General features: G+C 45.9%; 1 protein-coding gene across 2 annotated transcripts in view; it reads right to left on the bottom strand.

The window, feature by feature from the left end:
• Positions 1-23,022, bottom strand: part of UPF3B (UPF3B regulator of nonsense mediated mRNA decay) — a 233,505-nt gene that overhangs the window by 58,782 nt on the left and 151,701 nt on the right. For both annotated transcript variants that reach the window (XM_078688708.1, XM_078688709.1), the window contains exons 7-8: positions 22,367-22,555; positions 487-653 (exon numbers count right to left, since the gene is read on the bottom strand). In XM_078688708.1, the coding sequence (XP_078544834.1) occupies positions 487-653; positions 22,367-22,555 (356 nt within the window). The remainder of the gene's footprint in view (positions 1-486; positions 654-22,366; positions 22,556-23,022) is intronic.

A 23,022-nucleotide genomic window follows, 5' to 3' on the forward strand; every position in this document is an offset into this window, starting at 1 on the left:
CACCATGTAGTTGGCTACACATGTACCAACTCAACTGGTACTTTCCTTATTGGCATAGCTATAGTCTTTCACCAATCTATACATCAACCACCTTGAAGAAGTTTACTGAAATAAGCCACCCACAAAATGACATCAAAGTACAAAAGGGGCACACATAGCTTCAAAAGATAACTATCTGAAGCCAAGCAATGGGTAACCTTACAACTCAGCAGAATAAAACGAACAGCAACGTACTTCCTACAAATCCATGCACATAAGATAATAATGGTTTTGAGCCAGACACTATCCAATTTTACTCACCCCTACAAATATGAAACATAGAGAAGTAGAGTATCAACTAACAACTTAGACTTCGGTCAACAAGAATTCCAGAACCAGACAAAGCGCCAGGGTTACAAAACTGGTTTGGGAGACCATATAAATGGTGAATATGTGCCATACGAATGTACTTACCATAATGTAACATAAATGGAGCAAAATACTTACTTTTTCATTCTATCATCCTTATTTTCCGAATCGGATCGTTTGGCTGTCGTATTGCTTTGCCCACTTGTACTCTTTTCATCTTTAAAAAAATCTTTTTCTAATCTTTTGGATTTGAACTTTTTTTCGGAATCAAACCTTTCATCATCTTTTTCAGGCTTCTTCAAAAGCTGTTAAGAAAATAAACGGTATTCAGACTCTGACAAATATTTCTAATTTAAAATAAACATCCAAACCTTCAAAGTTTAGTGATGCGATCTGCCTCCTTCCAAATCCCCATTACCTGTGTCCTTGTCTACCGCCCTCCCCGGTCCACTCCCCACTTCACTACTGAGTTTCAGGAACTGCTCGCCACAGTAGCAGTCAACAACTCCTCCGTCCTAGTACTTGGCGATTTTAACTTCTGGCCATTTGATCCTGCGGAAGACGCGGTATTTAAAGATTTTACTGATCTTCACAGTTTAAATTTCATTTCACATGTGTCCACCCCCACCCATACCAAGGGGCATACCTTGGACCAAATCTGGTCACTAAATACTCCGGTCACACCCCCAATCATCACGCCCTGTCTCTGGTCCGACCACATTCTGATTTCGTTCTTCCTAGACCGTAACCTGATTAAACGCCCCTCCCTTCCCAAAAACACCTGGGCTTGCAATTGGAATAAGGTCGACATACCCTCCCTTTGCACCTCCCTCTAGGACTCTTACCCTGCCCTAGAGGAGCTTGCCCCTTCATCCCAGCTAGCTGCCATTAACATTTGGCTCTCCAGGACATGCAACCAAGTTGCCCCCTTGAAACATGTCACAGTTAAACGCGCTCATAATGCCAACAAATGGTTTACTGATGACCTTAAGGGAAAAAAATTAGCTGTGCGTCAGGCCGAGCGCGCCTGGAGGCGCGCCCATTGTCCAACCCTGAAAACCCACTATTCCCTTGCGCTCAACATATACAAAAGGGCAATTCTCCTGGCCAAGACCAACTACTTCTCGGGCAAAATACTCTCAGCCGAGAGCCAGCCCAGGGAAATCTTCTCCACCGTCCATGAGCTGGCCTTATCAGACAGAACTTCCCTCAAACTGCCCCCTTCTCAATCCCTCTGATTCTTTTTCAATTTTTTCATTGAGAAAATTGCAGCCATCAAGGCTAACATACCTCCACCTTCCGCTTCCCCCCCTGCCTCTGAACCTCCGCCCAAAAGGTTCCATCTAGACCACATACCTCCTCTGACCAGGGAAATTCTATTTTCCCTGCTAGCCCGGGTATACCGGTTCTCCCTCTAATGTCTGTCCAGCTTTTGTACTGAAAGATTTTTCTAGCTTGCCCTACCCCCCCCTTGGCTTTCCTCAACGACTCCCTCAGCAAAGGCTCTGTCCCTGACCTTCACAAAGCGGCAATAATAATACCCATTCTGAAAAAACCTGGTGCCGACCCTTCCTCCCTTTCCAATTATCGCCCCATCTCCCTCCTCCCCTACTTGGGTAAAATTCTGGAGTGCCACATTACCACTGTCCTCGGCTCTTTTGTTGAGGGCAGTGGTTGGCTGGCCTCCTGTCAGGCTGGCTTTCGCCCGCTCCACTCCACCGAGAAGGTCGTGGTCTCCGTCCTGGACAGACTCAGGGAGGGGATGGATGACAACCGGCCCCAAGCCTTGGTCCTCCTTGATTTGTCCGCTGCCTTCGACATGGTTGACCATTCCATCCTTCTTACCCATGTTGAGGCAGCGGGCATCAGGGGGGCCCCCTTTGGCTTGGCTCACTTCCTTCCTGAGAGATCGCACCCAGGCTGTTCACCTAGCAGATTACTCTGCTCCCCCACGCAAGGTGCAGTGCGGTGTCCCTCAGGGCTCTTCCCTCTCCCCCCTTTTATTTAACCTCTACATCTTCCCCCTCATTTTTGCTTTACAGCAACTGGAGGTCACGGTCTTCAATTATGCAGATGATCTCCAGCTGATTTTCAAACTTTCCCACTCCCCTGAGTCCACCCACAATTTTCAATCGGCTATGATTTTTATCAGGGACTGGATGAACTTCAACCACCTTAAACTTAACCCAGATAAAACTGAGTTGGTCCTTACAGGTGGCACATCTAGTCCCTGGACCTCCACGTTTTGGCCTCCCTCACTCGGTCCCCCCCCTTACCTTCTCACTCAGTTAAAACACTCGGGATCACATTAAACCAACACCTCACCCTGCACTCCTAGATCAGTACGGTGGTATCTTGTTTTTTTACCCTTCGCACCATTAGAAAAATTTCTAGATTCTTTTCCCCCTCTGCTTTAAAACTCATTCTGATGGCAATGGTGTTATCACGCCTAGATTATGGGAACATCCTATATAATAGTGTTCCGACCTATGCCCTCCGACGGCATCAGTTGGTCCAGAACCAAGCCGCCAGCCTCATCCATGGTCTTCCTAAACTGCACCATGCCACCCCTCTCTTAAAGAACTTGCATTGGTTGCCCATTAGAGAGCGGGCCCTCTTCAAACTTGGCTGCACCACGTTTCAGGCTTGAGCCGGAACCGCTCCAGTTTTCATAAATTCCGAAATCAAAAATTACATACCGGTCAGAGAACTCCGCTCCTCCACCCAGTCCCTCCTTTCCGTACCACGATTCAGGAAAAAAAGGATGGGGGGGTGTGAAATTCGCTGTTCTCGGTCCCACTTTCTGGAATTCCTCCCCCCACGATCAGATCCATTCAATCGTACTCTGACTTCCGTAAAGCGCTAAAAACTCACCTCTTCCTGCAAGCCTTTTCGCCCTAACCTTCCGTACCCCTCCCTCTAGGTTCAATTGCATCCTCAGCGCCAAGAAACCGCTGGGTATATGTGCGCTTAATAAATGCTTTTAAATTCAAATTCAAATACAGCTTACCCACAGAGCTCCTCAGGTCTAGTGCTGCACTATGTGGGATCAAGCACTCCTCTTACTATTCAAACTCCTTCTCTTCGTAAAAAAAAGCATGCACTCATGCAGCCATGTTTTCAAGCAGCTTATTCCTCTGTACAACCCTGACATGTTTTGGCCAAAACAGCCTTTCTCAAAATGAGGAATCCACGTTTATAGTGATTTATTACAGTCATGTATCTCATGCTACAAAGTCAACATAGACAAAGTACTCAAATCTCTATACCTTGTTTGCAAGTCATGTGGGAATGTTTTACTGAAATACACTGAAAACAACTTAAAGTCCTTACTAAAAGGCAGAACTAATATGATATTCAATCACGAGGAAAACAGAATTGTCTTAAATTACAAACATTTTTAAATGATCACTATTTTACTAACCATTGTGTAATTTTAACCCAAATTGGTCAAGGTGAATTGGATGTATTTGATGACAAAAATGATATCTCATCCTTATTAATAAATTTACCCGTTCTGAACTCTACATAAACCTTGACTCGCAAATATGATTGCAGGCTGGTCGGTTACAGCTAGGAGGGTGCGTAGCTAGCAGGTTAACGCAGAAAACTCTTGATCAATCGCACAAATAGGGGCAGCGACATTACAAAGGCTCAAGGATATTGCCCAAACAAAGCGCACATGGCTGGAGTGGGTACGGGTGTTCCTAAAAACACCATAAAAGTCAGATGCAACATGAGTTAGGAACACACTGTCAATCAGGGCCTGGCACACGCAGTGATCACGCACTCCCCAAGCCAGACATCTGGACACGTTTGCCACGGACCACATAGTGTCCATGCGAGGTAGAGACTCACCTGTGGCAACCATTAGATGATTAATTTATGACTCCAAAGGCAGTACCCAACATTTCTCATCATATATGGTAGGCCGGAAACTTTTACAACTTCCTAAATTTTGTATGTAAGAAGGATGCCAACAAAACGTAACCTGAGACAGTCATCAGACCCTGTGCCTGTAACTGTTCTCCCGGCCTTAAAGTTGAATTAAACAAACTGTTCCTGTTTTGCCAAACACCACTTGTCTACGGTTGTTTAAGGGTTTTCAAACGCAAGCCAGATTCATTCTATTTAAGCAGGTGATAGTCCCAGGAGGTTTTGCCAACTCAGGCTTATTGAATCCCAGGAGGTTAATAAGTCTAGTGGGATATTTCAATCTGCAATGCACAGCATCAGTCAACCAATGTAATTAGTAGTCTTTATAGTATAAGTTTAGTGAAACCTGAAATCCATCAACTTTAACAATCCTGTATTGCATAGTACCATATTTTGTTTTTGCCATCTTTTTCAGGTACCGAATAACCTGCATTCCTAGTAATTCAATAATATGCATTTACAGTCCACAGGATACATATAAATATAACCCCTGATGGCAAAGCAATCCAACTACGCATTGGCCAATAAAGTCCATAATAAACTCACAGAACGTTCATGCTCAGCCCTCCTATATGGGAATGAAATGGCTTTCTCAATATGTGTACCAACAATTCTTCTATGTTCATCACCTGCATTTTTTTTTTTACCATCTAAGTCGATGTGCCTAGATTCCAATTTTCGCAATAAAGAGCCCTAAGGAGGGGAGGATAAGAACCAGAGAGTAACATAAAATAACACACATTTGCAAAGAACACATTCCACCAGACGGGTAACAAGAATCTTAGGATGTCAGATTAAGGCAATTGGACCCGGTACGGTCTGAAATTCTGCCACTCCACCTCCAGAACACAGAATAAGCACCCAATATCTTCACAAGGGAAAGCTCTAAGATTACCACTTCTGGGTTCTGCCTAACCACTGGGCTCATCAGTTGAAAACCATGTCCCGACTGGTGAGATGAAGTCTCTAAACTTTCGTGCCAATCCCACAGCGCATTAACACAGTAAAAATATGTAAACTGCCTATTTAAAGACTAGATTACACGGTCCCGGATACCTATCCAGTTTTGATCCTGACTAACTTAACCAATTAGAATTCAAGACAGGGTGCATAATAAGTTGCTCAAAACATAAGCTAGAATAGCTACTGATCATATCTGTCATTGTGTACTCTCATCAGTCCATAGCAACCAACCACTTACTACCAACTTGATAGCACAGTACCACCGAAGAGATCAGCAAGAGACTGATGAGCTCTAGGAAGGACTCTTAACAGTCCACCAATGCAGTTCACGACTAACTTCATACTATGAAGGCTTTCGGACATTTTACAATTACAATCATACAGGGGATGTTGAAATATAGTCCACCCTGGCTGAACTTTGATTAGCTTCCCAACCGACCTACGCCTGCTTGGGACCATAAACAAATCTCAGAATTGACAAGAATTGCTAGGTGCTGTGTCCAGTAAACAGATGTCCACACCTCAGTGGATATCATGTACGATATGGACACACTTCTCACATTGGATCAAAACAAAGAAAACACCCTTATACCCAAAACAAAACCGTATCCTAACTGTGCAGGGAAGGGCTTCAGCACCTCACATAGGGTTAACCAGCTATATAAATGTTCCAATACAATACTCTCTTGGCACTGAATAACAGATGGTTATTGTTACCCAACCCATTGGTAATAATTTTAACGGCTTTGAAAGGATGAAAGGTGAACATTCATGGATTTGAACCAGTGACCACGAGAAGAAACACTGTACCACGCAGTGGAAGCACTAATTCACTGAGCCACCAGACCCCGCCAAAAGGTCAGTAACACAAGGAGAGAACTACTGACAACCTACCGGAGAACAAATTATTGGGTCTCAAATTTATACAAATTATTTAATGCACCTCTTTAGTTAGAGGATTGGAAATATATGTGGAAGTGGGGAAAAGATTGAAGTGGGGTGATCACAAGAAACAAATTGGATATTTTGTGGAGGAATGTGTATAAAAACAGCTTGAATGTACACCTTAGAGAGTTAGCACTGAAAACTATGACATGGCGGTGGCAAACGCAAAACATATTGCATAATATATTTCAGACAATAGGTTTGTAACTGTGCATACGACCAGTAAGTCCACTCCTCACTGCACACTGAAAAAGGCGGGCGGAGCAAAATTGGGAAATCGAGTCACCATTAAAGACACTATGAGCTTTCCGATAGATCGGTTCAGGCTACCACTATATTGGGTGTCTGCCTAGGACGATTGGAAGAGATTATCTCTGTAGGAGAGTAGGGTCTGCAATCCTATGATCACCCAGATTTTTGCTTTTTTGCTGCACTGGTTTACGACTTTCCCTGGCTGTGGGCCTGCTAATCAGACCCACAGCCTAGCTGTTCTCTCTATCCAAATTGTACTCAGGTACTGAACTGGCACTGGGCCCTCTCTAAGTCCCTGTACCCAGGGCTGAGGTGTACCCAGAAGTCTCCCAGGGGCTGAAGCACGTATTGTGCCACCCCTAGGCTGACTAACTAAACTGACACAACTGGCTGCACGACAGCTGGGGCAAGGTGGTGTAATCACCCTTTGCTTTAGATATAGTATACCTATATCTAACCCTAAAATGGACACACAGACCTCCTATCAGTCACTCCTATGGCAGGCCTTAACAATCCTGAAGGCAGAGTGCTTGGAATCGTGTGAGATAGTGCTCTGGCATGAGCTGAGCCTGTCTACAGCTTTCGGGATCCATCCCTTAGCCGTTTCCATGATATCGCATACCATATACTCTTAAGTGCATTATAATCCTCGCGGTTATATGCCAACTCTGGTATCGCTTTATCAAAACATGTCGAGTAAGGTGTCATACGAATTGGAATACTAACCCCTCGCCAATTCTGGCGACGGGGTTAGCATTCCACCCTTCTAGAGGGACACGACATGTATGTAACCTATAACCCCGGTTAAAGTCAAACAGAGCCTTAGCTCCACAAAATGGATGCTGCCACCGAGACACAAGTCTGCCCTCCTGCTGCTGGGAGTCCTCCCAGAGCAGGAGGCAAGGACAAAGGGTTTCCTGCCAGGGGCGGTGCCAGCACCGTCCCAGACAGGGTTTTGTGTATTCTAGGTAGGCAGGGCTTCAGAGGAAGGTGACTGCAAGTGGCACCCCGGTGCTCACTGTGCATAGGCCGGCTTAAACCAGTTCCAGGGGCACACCAGACCCTGAGCTGGGGAAAGCCCGCCAAAGGAGAGGGGTGTAACCACCCCCCTCCTGGTCCCACCCCTAGGGCAGGACTTAGTCGCGTGCCAGCCCCCTTTTCCAAGATAAAGGTAGGAGCAGGCCCCCTTCCAAATTAGATCATCTTTGGAATCAAGACACGACTTTCTACGAAAGGACTTCAAGATTTCTTCTTCAAGATTCTCCCTTGTGGCTAAGGAGTAGTCACCCTGCATCCGCAGGCACCATCTTAAGAACACTGCGGTCTGCTGTAAGTCCTTCCTCCGGAATCCGACTGCCCAGCTCGACGAGAACCGGCTTCCCTGGCACCTCTGAACTCTACCCACCTCTACAGCAAAGCTGAGAACCGTGGGTGCGACGAGACCGAGGGACCGGCCATCTTCAAGACTGCACGACTTCTTTCCAGCACGACCGCCGAGGGATCCTCTGGTGAGTGCTTTGGGGTCCGAGAAGCCCCGACCCTGAGCAGCCCCAGCACCGAAGTTCAGCCTCCCAGCATCTCCACGATCTGCGTGGGGCCCTTCTGCTTTTTGCTGCTCACCGCGTTGTTTGGCTACTAGCCCGCTGGCTTGTGGCCTTCTTAACGACGCCCGACGACATCACTGCTGCTGGTCTGGTTGCTCCAGACTGGCCCTTGCTTCCCTTCTTCAGAGAAGCACCCTGGACCCTCCTGGTCCACTCAAGACGCCATTTTAGGTCCACCGCGTGGGCCTTGCATTTGCCAAGACTTGTTGCCCCAATCCTGGGTCCAGCGACGTCGACAGCAAGAACCTTCGTGGGACAGCTCGCACCTCCATCCTGGTCGCCGACAACGCCTCCTGGTCCGAGAGACTGCAGAGCCCAGCAGCGCCCACTCACCTGACTGCGGTGACTTCGCCCGGTGCCATCCTGGTGCCCACTTAATCACTGGCTAGTGATTCAAGAACTTGGTCCCCTCTGCTTTCAGGTTTTCCTCTTCCCTGATCCAGGCTTGGATCTCTTCGAACTTTTCTTCACTGGCCGCCTGCCAGCAACTTCTCCTTCAGGCTCCTGGTTCGTCAACGAAGAATCCCGACGTCTTTTCAGACCTATGCAGCCGCCGCCCCTGGGCTAGGTAAACTCGGCATTTCGGTGCCTCAGCATAGCCTCACTATCCAAGGGTCCAGATCCACTTTCGTTTTCGTCCCAGCTAGTCGGGTTCGCCCGAGAACAGTGACTTTGTGAATTCTAGCTTCCATAGGCTTTTTCCCGCCTTACGCGTGAGAGTTCCCACTCTGCACGTGGCTCCCCTAGGCCTCCTGCTCCTAACCTGAGTGTTCAGTATTGTAGGCCTAGCGTTTCTAAAGCCTCTGAGAATCGTTACTTACCTGCTAGTAATTCGCATTCCACTTTTAGAGAATATGGTTTTTCGTGCCCCTCGGGCATTTGTGTAAATTGTGCAACTTAAAGTATTTTCGTAAGAGTTTTGTTGTGTGCTTAGCTCCCTGTCTCATAAAGAGCCAGGGTAGTCTTGTTATAAATAAATACACTGTTTATTTTCATAACAACTTGTGTGGTGTCCTTTCACTGGGAGTTCAAGGGGTAATGTGATGGTAAAACAGCTGGCTTAACACGCCCTCTAGAGTCTTAGCCTTAGACTGCTCGTATCCATGCTACTAGGATAGCTGGTCTATAAGGTTGACTTACAACCAATCATCAATAAGGGTTGTTTGGACTGATATATAGTGATCACTAGAATAGTGAACACTGCACATCAGGCCAACTTCTCACAATCTCTGCACCCAGAAATTGATTTACCAGCAACTAATGGTGCCCAGAACGACCACAGCACGTCACTGCACACAATGGAGAAGTCTAACCTGGCATAGAGGTGTCTGGAGAAGATGGGAAACAATTGCAGTTGGGAAACTTCCAGCTCACATCACTAAGAAGAGAGACAACATTTTGGCTGTATGGCTACCAGTTTGCAATATACAGTGAAAGACAGCCCCAAACTCACCTGCCCTCCTAGGTGGTGAGACTGTATGAATTATGTTGCCTGACCTATTAAACAAGCATTTGCAATGCAATAGGTTTCGCATTTACGAGAGTTTGAGCTATTGGCATTGTAAATGACAATTCCTTTTATTTATGTATACAATGCCAATAGCTTAAACTCTTGCAAAAGCGAGACCTATTGCATTGCAAAAGCTTGTTTTTTATTGCAATCTGAGACGAAACATGAAGCACGTGTCCACATGAAGAAGGTGCCGTGCTGATACACGACCAGAGTCAAACAATAAAAATCAGTAGAGACTTCCAATGTAGTGCCTTAAAAAGATCAGAACCCAGATGCAGCACATTGTGGCTTGCATGTTACTAACTCGTGTTTGTTGGCAGAGGGTAGCAGTGGGCTTCTCTATTAAAAGACTGTGTTTGTATATCTGACCTCTGACCAGATGTCAAGAAGGCAACTCACTGCCAGTTCTGCACTGTACGTTCTGAGACTTACCAGTCTAGGCATATAAGGGAGAAAAGAAATACAGGACCAATGAAACCTGTAGGAGAATTCCATTTAAGAAAAAAGAGTGCTAACAGACTAAATAAGACATACCATGTGGCAACAGAAGTAAAAGGGCCAGTCGCCTTGGGAGGTTACAAATGCAGATAAGGCGGTACTAAAGAGGGACTAACAAGCCTAATAACGACTCGGAAGCCAGCGTTTACAAAGGGCAATGACACAAGTCAATTAAAAATATGGGCAGAGAGTGGGCGGGGCTTCAAAGCCCTACTCCACTACTGCATGCCTCGCAGCATTGGCTCTCCCTAGTACACACTGATTGACAGTACAGAAGAATTGCATCACCTGTCAAGCTCCAGATTAGAAGACGCTACCACCACAGGCCCAATAACAACAGAAATCAACTATATTAAAAGGGTCAGTATGCCGTTCGCCAACAAGACATGTTTGAAAAGGCTACGAAAGCAGGTAGTTTCCTCTTGTCTACAATGATGAAAATGCAAGTCCACACAGCCATCAATCAAGAGTAGCAGATACTACACCTGGCCTACATTTTGTGATTTCGTACACATTCCTTTCTACCCCTAGTCTTAAAGAGTCATGAACAGCAGCAAGAACCAAGGCGCCATGTTTGCTTTCTGCAGTCCACCTCCTTGACCTTTTCCCGAAGCCCTTATTTGTAAATAGACTGTTGAAAGTTAAGGATAGAAGATGAGGTTAACCCTCTGAGGTCATAGGAGGTCAAGGAATGATGGGTGAAGAAGGTCAAGGAATGCTGGGTGATAATTCTGCTACCTCGGCGATTCCGAGAAAGGATATCCATGCAAAGGAAAATGATAGAACTACCTGTTCATTCCCAGCCCACTTCCTGTTAAGTTATTTACACTTCCTGTTCGACTTTTTTTTTTTTTTTTTTTTTTTACAAGAGCCACGCTTTGCTGGGTTATCCTGCTCACAAATGTGACCAAGGGTAGCATGTGTCTGTGCACAATGGTAGGCAGTATCAAAAGTGACTTCCTCGTTCATTTCAGCGCGGAGTATGGACACTGATCACCCCCAACCGGACAATTTCAGTTTTCTTGCTTAGAGGAGGAAAATATGAAAACACCCTCATTGTGTCTGTTAAAGGGACAAGACCCCCAAAAATATGAATGACTTGTTGAAAGTGCCCTTGAACTCTGTTCAACAGAACCACATCAGGGCACTCAATCTAGGACAGCCTAAGATTCGTTTGCATGGCCACATGCATGGTAATTTGCTGCACAAACGGCATGACCACAGAAGCTCATTACCATCTCTTATGCAGAAGTATAGTATCACGCTGTCGTCTGCTTTAAACTAACCCAGAGCTACAGCCATAAACAGAAGACACAAATCTGGCCATCAAGCGCACGACCTACAAACCCAGCATTCCATATATGGCGCTCCGACCCTGGGCCTGCACTGCCTCCCCTTCACAGTTGGATGGCAGCCCGTGCTAGCAGCCCACGTCCGCCCAGGAAGAATGTGAAAAGTGTGGGTGTGTTGGTGGCACCGGAGGGGTGTGGGTCACCCTTCTACAAGCATGGGTCACTTCCCCAGACCTGAAGCTGCCTCCTCAAGGAGCCTCTTGCTTCGAGCAGCCTCTCTGAGACCGTATCCTCCATTTCGCGCCAGGAGCAGAGGCGGCACACGGATTATTAACAGGCCGGAGGGTGTGAATGGGTAATATGGCAACGGCGGGAAGAAATAGGTTTCTCCAGATCCACCACTGTACGTAAAGGTTTGGGAATTCTTCTTACTTATTCAACAATGGACCTTTTCAGGGGTTGGTTTTCCATTCATTTATTTATAAAGTTTTATATATCGCGATGGGTTGTAGGCAGAAAAATAGGCTTGAGTTGCTACTGATATAAGGTAAATCGCCACTAGGACTTGTGACTAGGTGGGTATTGAGAAAATGTGATAATGTGGTTTCAAACACTCATTGCACATCAAACTTACACCTACTTCATTTAGGTTTTAGGTGGTGCAATGAGCATGGCTAAGTGATGTAAGGACCCAATTTTTTAAGGCCGATGGGGAAGGGATGCCTCCATACGAAACTAGAAAATGCGTAGATTAATACTTCAGCCCACAGATGCCTGTGAGCACTCAGCAGAGCATGTTGTAGAAGGATGGGTGGTGCAGGAGTCTGTCTGATGAGTAGTTCTACTCAACCACTCAGTGGCGTAGCTAGACATTATGCCACCTGTGGAGGTCCCTGTGGCGGACGCCCCGCGGCGGCCCTGTGTAAGAGTATTGCTGGCGATTCCTGTGGCAGCCACGGGCGAAGCTAAGAGTGGGGGGGCTGCCGCCACCCCCCAAAACTAATGCCACCCGGGGCTGACCAACCCCCACACCCCCTTGCTATGCCACTGCAACCACTGCAGTGAGAAAATGACAGAATATGCTCTGAAAGGCAAGATGACCAGTCAACAACAGTAAAATGTATCACAGTCCAAACATGGTCATCATGAGTTGCCAAAGTACCTTACAGAGGAGGGGAGATGATCAGGGAAACTGTAGATAACTACTCAACCCCAATAGGCGGCCAGAAGAACTCAAGAGAACACACTGTAGGAGGCAGATTGGAATGGGGTAACCAAGAGGGGAATACTTTATCCCAGCTAATGTCATGTGCACCATATAGAGCATGAGGTACAAGAGAGGATGTTCAGGGATCGAAAGGTGACACATCAACCCAACCACCATGGCCATGTACATCCAAAGGTGTCCTTGGAGAATGGATGAAACCGGTGGCTGATATACAAAGACTGCAAGAGCCAATCTTGAGCAAGGAGCATGGGGCACAGTAAAACCTCATCTTAACCACTTCACTAAGCACCCACGATAACTTAACAGAGCTATTAATATGGATACCCAGTGCGTATGTAAATGAGCTTTCAGTGCTTGTATTTTGGTAACAGAGCACGCTGTAGGCCAAAGACGGGCGCATTGCTCCGCCCACGGCGTATTGGTGTCTGTTACGCGCACCAAAGCCCATATGTTTTCAATTATCGTGCCCAGACACGGGCACGATAATTGAAAACATATGCCTCGCAGTGGCGCGCGCGCACCACTCGAGGGCATGTTTTTTTTTTTCCACAATAGCGATCGCTTTCGCAATCACTTTCAGTTCCGCTTGTTTGTCTTGTTGACTAAGTTACTCCCCTGATTCACTACTCCGATAGGCTCAGGTTTTACCGCTTCTGGCCCTGCTCCCAGCATGCACTGCAACAGTGGTGGCTACTGCCCTCACACAGATTGCCCAGGGGCAGCTCTGGCAGGACGTGTTGTGCTTCTCATCAGAACAGCCCCCAGGGAGACCTGGACGGTGGCCCTTGGTCCTGAGGGCAGCAGCCAGCCGCTAACTTGCACGTGCCATGTATGCAAAGATGGGGATCCCCCCAATCAGCCACTGCTGGTGGTTTTAGAGGCTGGAGGGGAACCAGCCGCTCTCATTAGTGCACCTCCTGGTGTTCACGGACAGCACTGTGCTCACAATCACAATCACATAATTGTGAACACTGACATTCATTAAAAGCAAAGAGACGACACGTCATTGGATGTAATGTATAGAGGGGACCCGTAGCCATCACCACTACGCCCCAAAGATGCCAGGTCTTGCCAGGAACTATGGTACGGGGTGAAGTGGTTGCACCATGCACGGGGTCACAAGGGTGGTACTGGGGGTCACTCGAGCCTCCTTACCTGCACTGATGCTGACCCCAGTGCTACCGAGGTCGCATGGGACTCTTAGCTGCATCAGTACCGAGATCACCCGACCTCCTTATCTGCACAAATACTGAACCCGCCTCTGCCAAGCTCCCTGTGCCAACCCCATGCCTTGCACCCGACAAGTCTACCTGCAGCAGTACTGACGTCACCTTTACTTGGAAGCCCCCCTGCACCAATACAGACACCACACATTCTGTTCTTACAGACACCCCTCCCCCAATCCTGAAGCCACCTGTAAGCTCACCTGTGCCCCAACCCACCTGCACTTACCGAGAACCCACATGTGCCAGCCTTGCACACCTGAGTCAATAACGGCCCCACGCGCAGCGGGTACTGGCACCCACCTGTGTAGCCAGGACTAACCTGTGTGGAGTCTACGAACCCCCGGACCAAGGCCCCGTGGAGCAGTTTGATGCACGCCGTCTCCGTACTGTGCCCCCCTCCACCCGTCAGAATCCTGTGTCAGTGCCTCCAGGGAGCAAGACAACCCCCACCCCCAACAACAACATACCCTACTTCCACGACTTTTCATCCAGTGTCAGGTTTGCCTCTAAAGCCTCAGCTCTTCACTCTCCCCCGGCCGCAGGACTCGCAACGCAGAGGACCCCAACCCAAAATAGAGAGATTCTGAGGGGCATAATATCGAATAGTTTCTTACCTGTCGGTGTAGTTTTGCAGCGTGAATCTTTCTGGATTCACTATGCTGTGCATATTCCGCAATCTGGTGGTTGGGTCCGGAATCTTAGTCTTTTTTTTTTTTTTTTGTCGTAGCCCAGGTGGGCGTCTACGTCCCACCATTTGGTGTAACTTCGGTGACGTTGGCATGCTTACGGCGGAAGCTACCACCCTTGGGCGCCATCTTCAGATTCTTTTTTCCGCCGTTGGGTCTGGATCGTCGCGTGAAGCTCCAGAAGTTTTGGAGAAGGAAAGGAGAAAATACTGCAAATCTTCAACCGAGAAGACCTGAGAAGATCGGGAGACCTTTAGAGAGGAGACGACGAAGAAAGGAGAAAATCTCGAAATCTTCGACGTACTTCGAGGAATGCACACACAGGGGGCCCCCTGAGCGCAGGGATGTACAAGACGCCCTATTAATTCTGCAAGAACTGCCACCACAAGTTCGCACAGAAGGACCAGCACCCAGTCTGCAACCTCTGCCTACCTATCGACCACGAGAGCAGAGACTGCAACGCCTGCTCCGTCTTCAAGCCGAAGACACTCAGAGTTCGAGAAAGACAGAGGACGGCTCATCACACGATGCAGGGCAAGGGCCAAGCCCCGACGCTTTATGAACTTGGCCTCTCCACAGACGACGAGGACAACATCGCCGAAGGCCCAGATGACTTCACGGTCGCTGAGACCGATAAGAAAACGCCTGAAAAGGTAGGAGAGTCTACGACCCCGAAAACTCCCACAGGGCCTCGAAAACCAGAGGCAGACTCTCAAAAGTCTGAGCCCAAAGCCTCGAAAGGAGCACCGGCGTCGAACAAATCGATGACCGAAGCTGCATCCTCCGAAAAAGAGCCCAGCGGATCCTCCGAGAAGAACTCCCGGCGGCAGAAGACCAGCGAAAAGCAAAGGTCATCGAAGCAAGCACCCGAAAGAGGGCCTTCGACTTCGACCTCGACGTCGAAAGAAAAGGAGCCTAATAGAGCCTAAAAGGGCATAATATGGGAAGTTACAGAGAGAAGGGTGGGAAGAGTGGCTCCAACACGGGGGGTGAACAAGGGGCCCCTGCCAGCCCCGCCCCACAAGATCAACTGAAAGTCAGCCATTTCCCACGGCGTCTGTCAAATCGTTCAGAGAAGTTGTGCGGGACTTGTGTCCATGACTCCCAGGCACAAAGTTCACTTCAGGAAACCGAAACCACAATCCAAGCCTCGTTTTGTAAGGCAAGATCCTACTCTAGAGAGGATTTTGAGTTACGGTACTCATCTCACAATTGTTGTCAAAAGCGGTGCTGCTATTTAGATCTCACTCCTAAGAAGTTTAAAAACTCGAGAGCAGGATCGCTAAAGTCAGAACCCCTCATCCGAAGTCTACAGACTTCGTGGGGTGTTTGATTGTGGGCCAGAGATAGAGACATGTGTCGGCCGCAGGGCCCGGCTGCAGAGGCTCCTACCTGGGAGCAGGGTGGAGAGCGGCGTCCCAGCATCTCCCGGGCCCTGTGGAGGCGGGTCCAGCGTGGGGGAGGGGGAAACAGAGGGAGGAGGGGACCAAAGGGGAGGGAGGAGAAAAGCTTTTGTGAAGAACAAAGCCGCGAGTGGTGCGCTCACGTGCCATATGCTTTCAATTATCGCGCCTGTGTCTGAGCACGATAATTCAAACCATATGCCAGAAATGCGTGTAATAGTCACCATTAGGCCAGGGGCGGAGCTATGCACCCGCCTCTGACCTATTGTGTGCTCTCTTTAAACCAAACACGCAGGCAAAGGCCAATAGCAGGCCACAAAAGTAAAAACACACGCAAGTGTTCATTTCCAGGGTCCATTTCTGAAACCTGGACAAAAGGACTCTTGCTGCGCGAACACTGCTGCGCAGTGTAACTCTAGGGGTGAGACCTAAAAACGGTTTAGATGAAGGATTCATTACTAAACAAGAATTTGACTTCCTCACCAGAAGAATCCAAGGACCCCTATACTTTATACTTTGCCTAAAGTGCATAAAGATGCTATGAATCCTCCGGGAAGACCATTCTTTCTGGATGTGGTTCTGTTCTTGAACCCCTGGGACACTACATACATTATTACATTATTCATTAAGGACCATGTACCTGTCTTACCCACATATGTAAGAGACAGCACATACATGATAAACTTGATAGAAGGAATGGAATACGATCCCCTTCAAGAGATGCTAGAAACATTGGATACAGAATAGTTATATACGAATATTCCCCAGACCGAAAGCATCAATGTCATAAAAGCTATCGTAAACTCACGCCCGGCACCCACAGCAGTCCCAACGGAGTTCATCACAGACAATGAATTACTTCAAATTCAACATGAATTATTTCCAACAATGCTCAGGGACATCCATGGGAGCAATTTTTGCACCAAACCTAGCTAATCTCTATGTAGGTGACCCTGAAAACAAATTCAATAATGATGTGATTAATATCTTCTTCACCAGTATCAAGTGCTGGAAGCGCTATATAGACAACATTTTTCTTATATGGTCAGGTACTGAGAGGAGTCTGGAAATGTTCATTGCCTATCTACATGACTACCATCAGCGCTCACTTTTACTTACAGCAAGGATAGAGAAACTTTTCACTTCCTTGACCTACCAATAAGAGGTCGCAATAATCAACTGGATGTGACCCTCTATCGTAAGCCCACTGATGGAAACACACTTTTGCAATACAAAAGCTTCCATCCCAGGGCCTTGAATGATGGCCTACCATACGGGCAGTTCCTGCAACTTAGACTTAACTGCACAGAAAAAGAAGACTTCTTCAGATAGGCGAACATCTTGAGCACCAGACTGCCTGAGAGAGGATACCCTAAAAGACTGGTGAAAACATCCATAAAGAGGGCATGGTTCAGTCCCTGAGAAGTACTACTAACGAGTAGAACCAAAAACCAGACCAATAAAAGTGTGTGAGAGACATGATGTTCTGCCTCCTCAGTACACAGGTCATGAAAAGCATTAAAATACATTGCCTACACTCAATACGCTGAATGCCTACAGAGAACTACCCATGTTCTCCTACAAAAAGGGAAAGATTATCAAAGACTATCTGGTACACTCTAACACAAGCATTGTGAAACCCAAGAGCATCATCCAGGGCCTCTGTTCCCACCCATTACGGGACACTTTAAATGTGGAAGTTGTGTAGCCTGTAATCACACCGCTGACACCAAAGATTTCTCTCATGGGAACATAAAAATGTTGCTACGTGATCTTACTAATTGTGCAAGGCCAAATGTAATCTACTGCATCTGGTGCCCCTGTAGTCTGATATATATTGGACAGACCACTCAACCAGTGAAAACACGCATTGGCCAGCACCGTGGCAGAATACGTTGCCAAGTAGAGAATGCCCCCTTAGTAGAGCACTACAAAGAAAAATCTCTCACTGCTGACGACATTAAATGGCAAGTGATTGAGAAAGCGAAAATACCCCCTAGGGGTGGTGATATCACACTTATTTTACAGTCTCTAGAGTGTAAATGGAATTTATTTATTTTATTTTGAAAGTTTTATATAGCGCGAACAAGATCTTTGCAGACATCAGAGCGCTTTACAAATACAGGGGGTATGGAAACAGGAAACATGGGAGTGATTAACAAACTTTTGAGCAAAGAATAGTTGTAGGTAAAAAATGAAAAGCAAAATAGGGTAGGTACATGGGGGAGCATAATATTGACTAAAACCAAAGATACAAAATCGACAATCAGACAAACAATAGTGCAGATAGGTGTAGAGTCTCAAATAGATCCAAAGTACAAGTTCAGGTGAATTTAGTCATGAGGATAGCTTTTACTTCTTTTTTAAAGAATGCAGAGGAGGAGATAAGTCTGGTTTCAGGAGGGAGTGAGTTCCAGATCCTGGGTGCCATTCCTGAAAAAGAGCGTTTATATGTTTTTTCCTTCTGGAATCTACGAGGTTTCAGGAGAAGATTCTTTGTGCTTCTAGTGGTTCTTGAGCCACCAGATATTGTCAGTTTCTGAGTGAGGTAGCCGGGTGAGTTGTGGTGTACAGCTCTGTGCGTCATGCAGGCAATTTTCAGATGTATTCTGGCTTCAAAAGGCAGCCAGTTCAGGGATTTTAAGTCAGGGGAAATATGCGAGTGTTTTTTTGATCCAGTGATGAGTCTTGCTGCAGCGTTCAAAGAGGCTCTCAGGGGTGCAGTTGTAGATAGAGGGAGTCCGCAAAGGGCGACGCTACCGTAGTCTAAGCGAGTAATGACTAGGGTTTGTACTGCAGTTTGGAAGTCCTTGGCAGGGAGGAAGGGTTTAAGTTTCCTCAGGGTATTAATTTGGAAATTAGCTCCCTTAGTTGCCTTGCTGATATGCTGCTGCATGTTGAGATTGGTGTCAAGTGTAATGCCTAATGATTTCGCTGATTCCACGATGGTAGGTTGGACATTGAGTGCAGTTTGGTGCTTAAGCCAAGTTTGAGTGGTGGAGATTTTCGCGGGAGGTGAGATCAGAAGGAATGAGAAATGAGATTCAATTAGAAATGGGTTAAACAGCCTAGAGGAATGGTGAAGGTTCATTAGCCTACATTAGGGTCAGCACCTATGAAACATTGAGACCTATTTCCACTGACCCTCACGAGCCCCCTCCTATTTCACTCCTCGACACTAGAATCTCACCTATACCATCTCTGTTCCCTATGTTACAAATATGGTTAATTTTGAATGTCAAAGCAGATTGGCTCCTGCGAAGTGTCTATGAACCGTTAAAAAGGTTTTTAAAAAATGTAATGAAGTGAAGAATGTAAATCTCACAGGATTGGTACCCCTTGAGCATTATCCTGGTTTTAAAGTGACTATCCACGGTCACTCGAGGCACATATGTTTTATATGCATCTGTAATTTAATTCTCGCATTAATACTTTTTTGATCACCTTGTGTTCTATAATGAACTGAATTATGCTCCTGTAAAATAATTGTATCATATTATAGCACAAACTCTATCCACAAATAACGGTGCACAGCTGCCTCATCACCCTTAATATGACCATCGCACTTTCAAATGTTTTATGTAATTTTTAATCAATGCTCCTGTATTGAATTGTCCAAGTCACGCCATCCTGCCCGAATCAAGCTTTGTACTGAGAGAATAGTACTGATAACTAGCCCCATTGTACCCTGGTACGCTGTGCCTTCCCCCGTTCCATGGTGACCGCCATGTTAGTCTGTACACCACAGTACCATGACAACACTGTGCATGTGCCGCTATACGGAAGTCTTCACATGCGCACACTTAATCACAGTCATAATTATGCGTCCTAGCGTAAAGACGATCACTGAAGCGCCCCGCTGCACGACAACAAAGTACGGCGTAATTATGCTCATATTTAAACTCCTGCATTGTTCAAATCAGCAAGCATTCACTTTGACTCATTTTAACTCCGCACTTTGTTGCGGAACTCGAGTAATTAATTTACTCTGCACCGATCCTTTTCGGGTGAGTTTAACCTTCGGTCACTTACCGTATTTTCCGGCGTATAAGACTACTTTCTAACCCCTTAAAATGTTCTGGAAAGACGGGGGTCGTCTTATACGCCGGGTGCCAAATTTGAGGGTATGTTTTCATGCGTTTTTTACATAGCGCGGACTACACCCGAAGGTGTCAGACTGCTTCTGCATTATAAAACACTGCGCGAGCACGCAATCAGAGCTCGTGTTTTTTTGGCAGAAATACAGAAATCCTCCTGTAACAAATTGCTCAAGCAGTGAAAATACTACCGGTAAGGCGTATTGGCCGCACTGGCTGGCGAGGGGCTGATCTTGTGTTCGTCTTGTGTTTGAGTTCCCTAAGCTGCACCATTTCCCGCCCACGCTTCGGACCCAGCCAGGGGCTCTAATCTGCCGTCCGTGCCCAGTGCCGGAGCTCCCCCTCCCCTCGCACCGCGGGGGCTGTGGGGGATATTGGTACGTCACTAGCGCAGGCGTCAATCGTGCAAAAAAAGGTTTATGCGATTGTATATAGCGCGGACTTTACACGAAGGTGTCAGAGCGCTTTACAGTAGGAACAGTATTGATACAAGAGGAACAATTACAAATGAACAAATTACAAAAGCAAACGTTAAGTTACATGGATCAAAAGGGACAATAGTGAGCAACCAAAATACATGAGGTAGCAATCGGTACATTCCTGGAGAAAAAAGTTATAAGTGTGCAGGTTACAAAAGCGTACAAAGTACGAGCCAAAATAAAATAAAATAAATTCTCAAAATGGCTATGCAGGACTGAGTTGGACTGCGCTGGAAGTGAGGGTAGTCTTATACGGCGAGTATAGCAGAAAACCAACATTTTATCAAGCAAAGTAGGGGGTCGTCTTATGCGCCGGAAAATACGGTATATTATGCACTGTTGCTGTCCTCTATAACCGCCCGTGCTTGAAACGCAGTGCGTATAATAAATGGATTCCTTATATACCTACATTTACTCTAGATTCCCTGGACGAACAAAGAAAATTACACTCGCTATAGCAACGAGTTAGCTCCACATATGTATGGGTCCAGATAAAGTAACAGAAAGGCTGCCCTTCGTATATCTGATCATAGGATCCGGCATACTTTTTATCCAGTCCTGGTAAGACTCCTCACTTACCAGCGTCTCCCTTCTTACAATTGGCTCTATGCCCTAATCAATATGTATAATTAACAGGTACTACCTTGGAATAAACGTCGTTGACTTTAGCAAAGAGAGAGACTATGAAAAAAAGAAATACAATCTACTATATTAGAACTGTGCAAAGCTCCTCTTTTGTTACTACCACTAACCTCCTTTATTGTTACCCCTTCTTTTCACTTGACTCTTACACCACGTTAGGTTATGGTCACTTAACTGGGGATCACCAAATCACCTATGAATTGTCTAAATACTTCGTCTTTTAGGAAATATTGCTTTTGGTCTTCATTGTGATACAAAATAAACTACACTCATTTCGGCTGAAGTGAGTGCGACTTTGATAGACTGTCGTGTGGGCTCTTTGAATTATGTATTATTGTTCGGACTGAATTCAACTAAGGTCCCATAGTGCACATTTGTTTTCTCCTTTCTCCTTGATTGATTCAAGCAAGACATACTTTCTTGCAGAATCTGTATCGTTTGTGATAAATGAGTTCCTTGTGAACATTGTTTTTTGCTCATTAGCAATACCCAGTTCGCAAGGACATATGGGTCGCTCTCGTTTTCTCTAAATACTGACCTATTGATTGGCAGAGGTTCACGATCACAACTGCAAATGCAGAGTTGGGGATGTAGATAAAGTTACTTGGGATGCTTGGGCTTGGTATCTCTCAGAGGGTGATAAAAGACTGTTTTAGAGGGTATGCTTATGTTTACATTCTTTTACAGTGTATTAACTGGTACAAGGCAGTGAATAGCTGCTGCTGTATGCAAATACATAGATGTCAATAAATCCTACACCGAAAATAGCATACGATAACAAAAGAATGTAACCCTATAAGCTACACACTGGTCAGTGGGCTCCAGCATTACCTCTCTCGCTCTTCGATCGAGGATGGCAAAATATTATCCATCAGACCCAATGTGTTCTCAAATCAGTCTGCTACCTGCCTTGCATAGTTCTCTTGGAAGCTGCAGGAATCCAAAAGAGGGCTTTTGGGCAAGCTATGCTCTGACCTGAACTAGGACCAGTTGCTCATGTCACTGTAATATGTTACTGTCAAGTTACAATGAAACTAACTTACAATAATTCAAATATTAAGACAATGTTTAAAACAATGTACAACAAGCAAAGTACTCAACACCATCCTGTCAAAGAAAGGAAATTCACAAAATAATTTTTTGCCAGTATTAGGTGTATGAAAAGCAATGAGCATGGTTTCACAAAGGTCTTTAAAAGCATATTGATGCTAACAATAATACAAAAACAAGGCATGCATGTTAACTGGAAATAACCTTAATCTTGGGTTCATCTTTTGATCGATCCTTCTCTTTTTCTGGAATCCTGTCAGTTTTTTTCAGTTTTTCACAGTCTTTCCTCTTCCTTCTCTCATCCTCCTTCCATTTTCGTCTTTCTTCTTCTCGTATCCTTTTTCTTTCCAACTCCCTTCTTCGCCTCTCTTCTCTTTTTTCCTCTCTTATCCGCTAAAACAAAAAACACAAACAACTTCCTACTAAATTTCATTACAAAATAGGGAAATAAAAACTCAGTACTGACACTGCTAAAAGCATAATGTTAACTGGAGACTACTTGTAACAATGTTACATGCTGCCATTGTCTTATCAGAACCATTTCTTAATTTATGTAAACAAATGTGAAGTTGTAAAGATTTCTACAAACATGTTAACATATTTGGGTGGAAACAATGTGTCACTAAATTAAGTTCTCAGGTGTAAGGGCTTCTTTATAATATCTTCAAAGTGCTCATCTTTTTGGGCTCCAAAGAGAAACAAGAACCTGGAAGCGATTTAACAATATGGCAGCAAGATTATTTTAAGGAAAGGGCAGTAGATGGCATGCGTCAGCACTCACACAAGCACATAAACAAGCAGTTTATCAGTAGGTGTGGCAACACTACAAAATAAATGCATTGTGTTCTACTTCCGGAGTA

Source organism: Lissotriton helveticus, chromosome 4_1 (assembly GCF_964261635.1).
Source record: "Lissotriton helveticus chromosome 4_1, aLisHel1.1, whole genome shotgun sequence".
NCBI lineage: Eukaryota > Metazoa > Chordata > Amphibia > Caudata > Salamandridae > Lissotriton > Lissotriton helveticus.